The 10,442-nt window shown below is 44.1% G+C and overlaps 1 protein-coding gene across 1 annotated transcript; it reads right to left on the bottom strand.

Moving 5' to 3' along the window:
- Nucleotides 1-3,586: 3,586 nt before the first annotated feature.
- LOC145399048 (endoglucanase E-4-like) lies at nt 3,587-10,292 on the bottom strand. The gene is made up of 12 exons (XM_080271783.1): nt 10,242-10,292; nt 9,510-9,651; nt 9,069-9,164; nt 8,061-8,149; nt 7,500-7,593; nt 7,087-7,145; nt 6,466-6,584; nt 5,994-6,159; nt 5,302-5,469; nt 4,967-5,112; nt 4,161-4,266; nt 3,587-3,694 (listed from the first exon to the last, which is right to left on the bottom strand). Exons 1-12 carry the CDS (start codon nt 10,290-10,292, stop codon nt 3,587-3,589), a joined length of 1,344 nt encoding a protein of 447 aa, XP_080127909.1.
- Between the last annotated feature and the right edge of the window lie 150 nt (nt 10,293-10,442).

Below are 10,442 nucleotides of genomic sequence, written 5' to 3'. Positions count from 1 at the left end.
CGCCGTGACGGAGAGATCAGGGTCCGAGAGAGTGAAGTGCTGCGAGTCGTGCATCGTCACCGTCCCCTGATAGAACTGTGCGTCACCACCCAAAGGAGGCATCATTAGTCACCAGTCGAAATTCGGGTATAATCCTTCCATCACTATCATTACTGCCACTGCCATTACTAAAACTATTTCTTAGCTATCAGTATAACTACTACTATGAAATATTTGTGGCATTTATGGCTCTGGAAGAAGTAAATGACCAGGAAAGCAGGGAGGGAGTTTGGGAGATTGTACTAAAGGCTTTTGAAATAAGAAACGTTAGACGTAGCCTTCATCAACCTCTTCTCTCCTTATCTCCTCTCATAAAAACTAAGATCATCTCCAACCATAAAGTAGCAGATATAAAAAACGTCACGGTGTTGAAGGACTTAAAATTGTCACTGCACTCACGTCAATGGTGTCGACGGGGCGGTTGAAGTAAAGGTCCAACTCGAGTCCATTGATGTCGACTGGGGCCGGGGCGGAGAAGGTGGCCCCGTAGTTGTAGGTCCACTCGTCGTTGATGGTCACGTACTGGCACTGACCCTCTGCCCCTGTGATGGTAGGTTAGAGCAAGTCAGAGTAGGTTAGATTAAGTTAGGCTAGGTTAGGTTTAAGTAGTGTACATCAGAGTATAATTAAAGGGAACGAAAGATTGTGGCAGGGGATGACATGGAAGAAAATGTAGGTATCCTTTTTAATTTCCTAAGAGTTATAAAGATGTTCTCACCTGTGTAGAGGGCGAGGGTCAGGAGGAGGGTCTTTGCTACGGCCCAGGTCATGGCGGCAGGGGAACTGGTGAAGCAGGGAGGCAGCCATCTTTATATACCCTCACACAAACACACACGTGAACACTGCTGATACTTACGCAGCTTAGAAACATATAATAACACGTGGCACTCACTCACATATTCTCTCTCTCCCTATCCCCCTTCCTCTCTCTCTCTCTCTCTCTCTCTTTCTCTTTCTTGTTCAGTGTAGCATTTTTCTTCCTTTACAAGTCTCCTTCAATATTTTTATCCTCTCTTTCATCTTTTCTTCTTTTCTCTCCCTCATGCCTTCTTTCTTTCATTTTCCCTCTTTTCTTTGTTTCTTTCTTTCTCTTATAGCCTTCGTTCAGTCCTTTCTTCCTTGCTTCTTTCCTCCCTTTTTTTTCGTTCGTTCCTTCCTATAATTTTTTCCTTCATTATCTTTCCCCTTTCTTGCCTTCCTTCCTTCCTACTTTCTTTCGTTCCTTCCCATTACTGTCTTACTTTTTTCGTCCTTCCTTCCTTCCTCTCTGCCTTCCTTCTTCCCTCTAATCACCCCCCTTCCATACCTTACCCTTTTTTCCTTACTCATGGACGTTTGGTATAGAGTGGGATGTTTGCAAGAAGAGACCAAGAAAAAGATGAAGTGGTGAGGTAGCAGTGGCAGAATTTATTAGATCTTTTAGTACAGATAAATCTGTGCTGATAGATTCCTTCAGTGCTGCTAATATTCATATCTCTAAAAGCACTGAAATTCTCGGCGTCTCACTTAATAATGCCCTCAGCTGGACCTCTCATGTCAGATCACTTGCTACAACCGCGTCAGAAAAACTTGGATTATTGTACAGAGTCCGGAACTTCCTCACTGACGAGCAGTTAGCCATCTTGTGCAAGAGTCATGTGCCGTCAACTGGAATATTGCTCACCCTTGTGGAATGGATGAGGAGATGATGCACTAAAAAAAAACTGGGCAAAATTCAGAATAATTATTAGAATTGTCACTAGCCCTGCTATAACATATGAACTAGGGTACCTCCCCTACAAGTAAGAAGGAATGTTGCCTCCCTTGCTTTATTTTACATATACTGTACTTTCATGGCAAATGCTTTGACAAGTTGCGTCCGTTGTGCCACCTCTCCATGCCTTCCCCCGCTCTACACGGGCATCTGGCAGCGCTCGTGACTGAACTGTCACATTGCCATATTGCAGAACTTCTGCCTATCAAAATTCTTCTATTCCCTTAACTGCATCTCTTTGGAACTCGCTTCCCCAGTGGTTTCCCCTCATACTTCAGCCTACAGCTTTGCAAGTCCAACTGTTGCAATTTTTTATGAGTGGAGGACGCCTGTGAACTGGTGTATGGATTATTTTTCTTATTCGGTCGTTTTTCCTTCCTCTGTTCTGTTATTGTAAAAAAAATAAAAAGATAGATAGTAACAACCCATCTTTTAAACGTAGTGTGTGCAGGCAGCTCAAAATGAACTCATCTTGATTTTGGTATTCTGTTGTTCAGTCATGTAATTAATATATTATTAATGATGATGATAATGGTGATGATGATGATTTTCTACCCAGACGTAACATTTCAGACTGATTTTTCGTTTCTGTGTGTGTGTGTGTGTGTGTGTGTGTGTGTGAAAGTTGCAGCTGAATTACTTGCTTTATCTGTTTTTTTTTTTTTACTCCAGTCCGGTGGTGTTCGTGTGTGTGTGTGTGTGTGTGTGTGTGTGTGTGTGTGTGTGTGTGAGAGAGAGAGAGAGAGAGAGAGTGGTCACTTTTCTTTAGTCGTTGAATTGTGTGAATATACGTACAGTTTGAGGGTACTCTCTCTGTCTTTCTCTCTGAATATATATATATATATATATATATATATATATATATATATATATATACCTCTGTCTCTGTATCTATCTGTCTATCCTTCCATGGCCACACACCTTAGTTTCATAAAGGGTGGCCACAAACAACTCGCCTTCAAGTCCTGTCCTGTCATTTGGCTGTCATCCCTCCAACTCACACCCCCTCTCTCATATACCTCCCCCCTCCGTGCCTCCATCTCATCCTTGACCTACCCCTTCCCCCTTTCCCCTTCCACCTCACTCACGTCCACTCATCCACTCAGTCTCTTTACCAAAATATAAAGCTGCACTTCCTTTCACTTTTTCTGCTTAACAAGGGAGGAGAATTACGATAGGTTACCAGTTTATTATTCATTATTAACGCAAATGCTGTCCACTGCTAATGAAGAGAGTAATTTGCTTTAAGTTGCAGTCTGAGCAGTTCTGATGTATTTTCTTTCTCATGACGGCAATAATTCTTTCCCTGCGATGTTATAGAGGTAAAAGTTGGAGTTATAGAGAGGTGAAGTTATAGAGAAAAGTGAGGTTGTAAAGGGGTGAGGTTATAGAGGTGAGATGTGGGATTATAGTGCTGAGAGGTGAAGTTGCAGAGGTGGGACGTGAAGTTATGGAATTAAGAAGTGAGGTTATAGGGGTGAGAGGTAGTTATGGAGGTGTAAGGTGGAGTTATAAAGGCCAGAAGTGAAATTATAGAGGTTCTAGGTGGTGGGTGACGTTATAGAGGTGAGAGGTAAGGCGAAGGAAGTCATGAGTTAGGAGCAAGGTTATAGAGGTGAGAGGTGAGGTGGCAGAGGCGAAATTATGGAAAAGAGAGAGAATGAGAGAGAGGGGGGGGGCGTGAGAGGTGAGAAACAGTAGTCAGAGTGGTTAGAGGTGAGGTTATGGAACTGACAGGTGAGGTTACAGAGTTGAAAGGCGAGGTTATAGAGCTGGTGGGTGAGGTTGTAGGGGTCACTGTAGCTCTATCAGTGCCGCTAGAGCCCCGGAGAAGGCGGCATTGTAGTCACAGGCCACCTCGTTGTGCACGTAGTCACCACGGTCGTCGACGTAGGTGCCGTCCTGTGGGGAGGGGGAGGGGAAGGTCAATTAGAGGCATTTAGAGGGTCGTTCATGGCAAAGTTATGATGCAAATGAAGAGTGAATGAGAGGGTGAAGAATGAATGAGAGGGTGAAGGATGAATGAGAGAGTGAAGAGAAAATAAGAGGGTGAAGGGTGAATGAGAGGGTGAAGAGTGAATGAGAGGGTGAAGGGTGAATGAGAGGATGAAGGGTGAATGAGAGGATGAAGAATGAATGAGAGGGTGAAGAATGAATGAGTCAAGGAATGTTGCACTCTGATATATGAAATGCAAGTAGATGAATCAATGTTGCACGTAGTAGCAAGCAGTCCTGTCACTCTATCTGTTTGCTTGTTTGTATCTACCACTAAAATGTACACACACACACACACACACACACACACACACACACACACACACACACACACACACACACACACACACACACACACACACTACTGCCGTACCTTTGATGGCCCGCCAACCAGAGCGCCATAGAGCACGTGTGGGTTGGGTCCCTCCTGCATCTGTGCCCAGCCGTCAGTGCACGACGCTGGCGGCCACGGACACGAACTGGCGCACGTGCACAAGGATTCAGGTTAGTGGATGGGGAGTGGATAATGGACAGAGGTTAGGTTAAAGTGGTAGGGGTGATACAATCCATAGCAATAGCGTGTATCTCCTGGATGCCAATGCCGCTTGGTGTTAAGTGAGGGAGGATGATCGAACATATTAAACATGGCTATATCAACCTATCCAGCTATTGTTTCCTTCCACCATCAGTAAAACAAATGCCAGATTTAGTTGTGCGAGCTGAATTTGGGATATATATAATTCCCCTCTCCAGCGTGTGCATTTTTACAGCCTCTTCTTTTACCATAGGTTTATAAAAATGATAAAATTATTACAGACACTCATTATGAAGGGTAGATCCAGAGAATGACGAGCCGCCTACTCACACCGATATTGTGACGAAATGATTAGAAGTTTAATGAAAAAGTTACATACACATCGGGCATTCGTATTTTCTCTGCATATTCCCTTTGAAGTAACCGCACATAGTATGATCACCGTTAACGTTTTCGATATTTCTATGCGTGACTAAAACTGCCCAACGATACATGCAACTGAAAAACATACGACAGACCGTAGCATCCAGAAAGGTAGATGTGTGTGTGTGTGTGTGTGTGTGTGTGTGTGTGTGTGTGTGTGTGTGTGTGTGTGTGTGTGTGTGTGTGTGTGTGTGTGTGTGTGTGTGTGTGTGTGTGTGTACCTGGATCGGTGGTGTGGCCTCTGGGGTGGATCAACGCCATAACCCACAACGTAGGAGCGTCCAGCATCGCCCAGCAGCTGACCCATCTGACCCTCGGCCCACTGGCGGTTGACCTCAGCTGACCCCGCATCACCGTACTTGGCAGACTGGGTAGTAGAGAGGGTCAGCAATGAGCAGTAGAGTCAGCAGTATTTTAATAGTAATGATGATAAAGTAGCGTGTTTTATCCGTGTTTAGTAAAGTATGCACAATGTCTACAAAGAAAATAAATAATACACACACACACACACACACACACACACACACACACACACACACGAAGTCACCGTACTTACCCATAATGAGATAAAGGCGACATTAGCAGCGTGTCTGTTAGCGCCCCACATGTCCAGGAACACTAGGCCATCAGGGGTGTACTCAGCAGACGTCCTCAGCCACGTTAGGTAGTCCTGTAGCGCCGTCTGCCACTGCGGGTTGCTTGGCTCTAGGAGTGTGCCCAGGGCCTGGCAAGGGTGAGGACGAATGTCAGCTTGGGGTACTATACATTACTTCAACCCTAGCACTGTCAGCCTCCTATGATTCCTGTAGCACTGTCAGACTTATAATTATGACTCTCTTAGCACCGTCAGGCTCCCATGGCTCACTTAATCGATTCATCAGGGTTTGCTCGGCTTCAGTAGTGTCCCCCCTCCCTCCAAAAAAAAAAAAGAATAATAATAAATAAATAAAAAGGAATTGACAGCATGGTGCACTGATGTTACTTTTACCCTTGAAAATTTGACGTTATCTATTGGCTTATCATTGTAACCAGCAAAACACCACAATCAGATACCAACTGCTGCCTCCTTCTCCATTTATCGCTTGCAACTAACCACACATTTGTATGTCGTTTCTGATTCATCTGAAAAGCTCCATTTTTTTTTTTCTTTCAGTTATGACAGGCTAGGCATGATAACATAACAGAATCTATGCTCAATATACCTCGCAACTAAACTAATTTCAGCAGTAAGAAAAATCGGGCACTAACGTAGGCTCCGACTCGCTTGTCATCCCATGCGAACTGAAGAGCATCTGCGCCGAGACCAAACTCGTCCCACGCGTCCCTGGCCTTAGTGAGATAGGCTTCGTCCCCAGTGGCGCGGTACAGCCAGAGCCCCCCCCAGCACAACTCGTCACCGTACCCACTCCACGACCTGTTCACATGAGCATATTATAGATAGTGAAATTAGTTCCGACAGTGAGATTAGTTCGAGCCGTGAGATTAGTTCCAACCTAGACCGTACCAGTACCCACTCTTAAGACGTGTTGACAAAAAGACATATTGACCTTAACCGGTATCCCATAGTATGTGTGTGTGTGTGTGTGTGTGTGTGTGATATTTCTTACGATTTATTCCTATTTTCTGCACTCCTCGACATACTGCAACTCTCCAGGTATATTATGTTACCACGTCTGTGTGAGATGCGCCCTCCCCAGCAGCAGCAACAAAAATGGCTGACCTGTAGAAGTCGGCAGCGTCGGTGATGGATTCGTGATAGAGGCCTCGGTACTGGTCAGCGAAGTCGTACAGCTCCTGGGCCGCCGTCAGCATCTGGGAGGCGTAGCTGGGGTCGTCCTCCTGCAGGGTCATGAGGAAGAGGATGATCGGAAGGAGAAACAGACAGGTGCAAAAATTCAGTGTCCATCCCGCTACATCTGCTTAACACTTAGGGCATATCCGTCACTTTCCTCCCTGACACATCATATCAGAGAGAAAATCTTTGTGTGTGCCCATAGTTAGAAGAAAACAATATTAACAGTGTGCCGGTTATGAGCAGAGAAATATACTAGGCCTCTTTCAGCCTAGAAATATTAACCAGCAGAGGAACGAAGTGAATGAGGTTATGTAGGCTAACTTTTGTCCTTTGAATGTTCAGTATTAGTCTGTATCACTACAAACTCCACTCCCTCAGTTGCACTTCTCCAGTATGAGGGAAAGTTTATATCTAACCATCTCTATTAGTCGAAAAAGAGGCATATATACCAAACCCATGCTGGACTTTTTAACAACTAGGCCTTCCTCTTCCCCAGTTTCCTGTCTAGTACTGGGAAGCCTTGATATCGAAACCGTTTAAGCTTACCTGGAAGACAAGCGATGCAGCAGCGAGGGCGGATGCTGTCTCTGCCGCTAACTCTGATCCTGGGGGAGTATTGGAAGAGTGAGCATCTATCTGTGTCTGTCCATCTATCTGTCTGTCTTTCTATCTATATGTCTATCTTTAACATTGATTACGATTTTTTAAAGTGGTTTCACTCTCGCTGACGACTTTAATAGACCAGTGCAGAATTTTCATTAGTAAAATTCACTTCTCTCATTTAAGACTTATCGAATAACATGATGAAGCCAGTTTAATTAAATCTGATCCAGTCTAACTTAATGTAATCCAACCTGAACTACCCTAAACTAACATAACAACGTAACTAACACCATACCCAAACATAGCCTAACGTTGCATTGCATAGCACAGCATAACGTAACATAGCATGACCTGACCTGGTGCCGATGCGTCGATCTTCATAGAGGGTCGGTTCATGGTCATCGTCTCAGGTGCCCCCCAGTAGGCGTGATCCAGTGCCCCCTCACCCACCTGTCGCGCAGAGAATACCTGGTGTTAATAATCTCATACCTGGTGTTAAGTAATCTCATACCTGTTGTTAATTACTCTCACACCTGGTGTTCCTTACCCTCATACCTGGTGTTCATTACATGGAACTGAAAAATAATATCAAACTGTTTATTTAGTTCACTTATCCATTGGTTCAGACAGGAAGTATAGCACGTTTACTCTGACCTAACAAAGATCCCAAACCTTATTTGGCTCAGTTGACGGCCAGATGTTGTCAGAATGGAGGGTTAATTTGAGTAGTAACCAAGGAGAGCCATTCCTACTTCATAAGCAAGGCCAATCAAATTTCACGCAACCACGACTTAGCATTTAAGTTTTGGGAGCGGTCCAATTGCCTTTTTTCTTTTTTACAGACTGTAAACAGAGAAAGGAAAAACAAATTAAATAAAAATAAAAATGATGAGAACAAACCACCTTCCACAACCAACCTGGCCGTAGAGCTCAGTGGGAGCCGAATGTGCCTTGAGGAAGTAGTCCGTGGCCCACTTGACTGCCGCCTTGCCGTACTCCAGCTGCCCTGAAACCATTACGTACAATCGCGGTCAATAATCAGTGTACATGTCTGGGGCTCGAAGTGATGAAGTTAGAATCCATCCCATGCATTCTGATTAAATATTCTTGGTTAGTAAGTTTGATATTTCAGTTTGATTATTTAATTTAGTAATATCTCATCAGCTTTAACTCATTTTGGATTCCGTATTTTTGTTCTTGATATGACTTTAACCTTGACTGGATGTGAACCCCGTGGACTACAGGCTGCTGCTTTTCTTCTGCAATCAACTATCCTCCTTTAAGGGAGATAGGGAAGTAGGTTAAGGGACGTTTGTATATTGAGGCAAGTGAGCTGCCTGGTTATATCGGTACCACTTCGTTATGGCGTCTCTTTCCAGGCACTGAGGAAAAAAGAAAAACCATTCTCCTTTTATTCTAATGTGGCCCAGATTTTTGTCCTCTTGCAGCTTACTTCACGTACCTTAGTGGGAGGAAAAGACAATAGTAAGGCTCTACATCCCATTCATAGCACTTCTTCGTGACTGGCACTGTATTCCTGTGTTAATCTCTTGTTACAACTCAGTACTGAAGACGAAGAGACAGCACTTTTTGACCAACTTAGCGTAAAGACCATTATTAAGCAACACAGCACCATTTCCATCTCCCTTTGATATTCCTTGTCAGTTTACGAGAACATTATTACCCTTGGAGACAGTTCCAAGGCAGTATTTAAGAACTGTTCACTGCCGCTGTTATTATTATTCTGTGCACGTCATGACCTAACTCGCAGACAGAAATATCACGAACACGGAAGATATTACTTGCACAGATTTTTAAAAGTATATTATACATTGAATGCACCACATACACAGGCATGCAAGCACACGTACGCAGACTCTCTCTCTCTCTCTCTCTCTCACACACACACACACACACACACACACCTGCCGTCTCGTGCCCCTCCTTGAAGTCCAAGAGTCCCCAAGCTAAGACGGTCGTAGTGAAGGCCATTGGGAACCCGAACTTTACGTGGTCACCAGCTGAAGAAAAAAAAAAATGTATGTTAATTTCTTGATCTACATGTGTGTTAAGGAATATAGTAAGTGTTTGTGTGTACCTATTACTCCTTTTTTTTTTGGGGGGGGAAGGGGGCGAAGGATTGTGACGACCCGTATCTCATGACTTGCTTTTCCGCTTTTCCTCAGGCTTTTATGTTTATAGTTTCCTTTTTTTCTTCTTCTTCTTTTTTTTTTTTAGGGGGATGCGCTTCAGTTAGTAAGCCTTAATTACTTCTAAGGGACAGGAAAAATTGACAGCCTGTCTTGACTACCCACATGAAGTTGAAAGACGTAAATATAAACCTTCTCCCTCCTCCTGAGACTCACCATCATAGTACCCGCCAGTAAGATCGAGGCCCACGTCCGCCCCGTCATCTAGTGCCGAGTCTCCCCGCCAGATGACTCTCTGGTCCAGGGGCAGGGGGCCTGACCTTTCTGCCTCGTAGAAGAGATACGACATACACAGCACCTGTAAAGGGGGAGGAGCTGTAAGCAGTAAAGGGGGAGGGGCTGTAAGTTTGTAAAAGGGGAGGGGCTGTAAGCCGTAAAGGGGAAGGAGCTGTAAGTTATAAATGGGGAGGGGCTGTAAGTTTGTAAAACGGGGAGGGGCTTTAAGTTGTTAAAGGGGGAAAGGCTGTAAGTTGTAAAGAGGGAAGGGCTGTATGTTTGTAAAGTGGGAGGGGCTGTAAGTTGTAAAGGGGAAGAGACTGTAACTCTGTAAAGGGGGAGGGGATGTACGTTTGAGGAGGGGTTAGGGGGAGGCAGATTTGGTGAAAGGGATAAGTATTTGTGGGGAAGCAGATACAAAGGACGATAAAAACAAATTACAGGGGACCATGATGCATACTGAAAAAAATAAATAAACATAATAATTCACACTTTCATTGCCTGCACTGAGATGCAACAGTTCTCCTTCGTTACTTCAAAAAAAAAAAAATCTGTAGAGTTAAAAGTTAGTGCTCAGTAATGGTTGGTGTAATTCTTTTGATGTATTTGTTCTGTAGTTTATTGTATTTGTTTGATGTATTTTTTCCTGTATCGTTAAGGCATGTGACTCACCTGACTGTAGTCATAGGGCAGCATGTCCGTGGGCTCGCAGGGGTTGGGCATGGGAGCGTGGGTCGTCCAGTGTCCCTCTCCGTCTGTGCCAAAGTGAGACACAAAATTACCATGCATTTCTTTACTTTTTTTTTTTTTCATCACATAAATTTCTCATAGGCATGTAAGGTTTGCCATGTTTTTTGTTTTACATTCCAGCGT

Source organism: Coenobita brevimanus, chromosome 47 (genome assembly GCF_032717465.1).
Source record: "Coenobita brevimanus isolate Jiangsu-jjx chromosome 47, ASM3271746v2, whole genome shotgun sequence".
Classification (NCBI taxonomy): domain Eukaryota; kingdom Metazoa; phylum Arthropoda; class Malacostraca; order Decapoda; family Coenobitidae; genus Coenobita; species Coenobita brevimanus.
The sequence above is the reverse complement of the archived record's forward strand: the minus strand, read 5'-3'. Positions and strand labels throughout refer to the sequence as shown.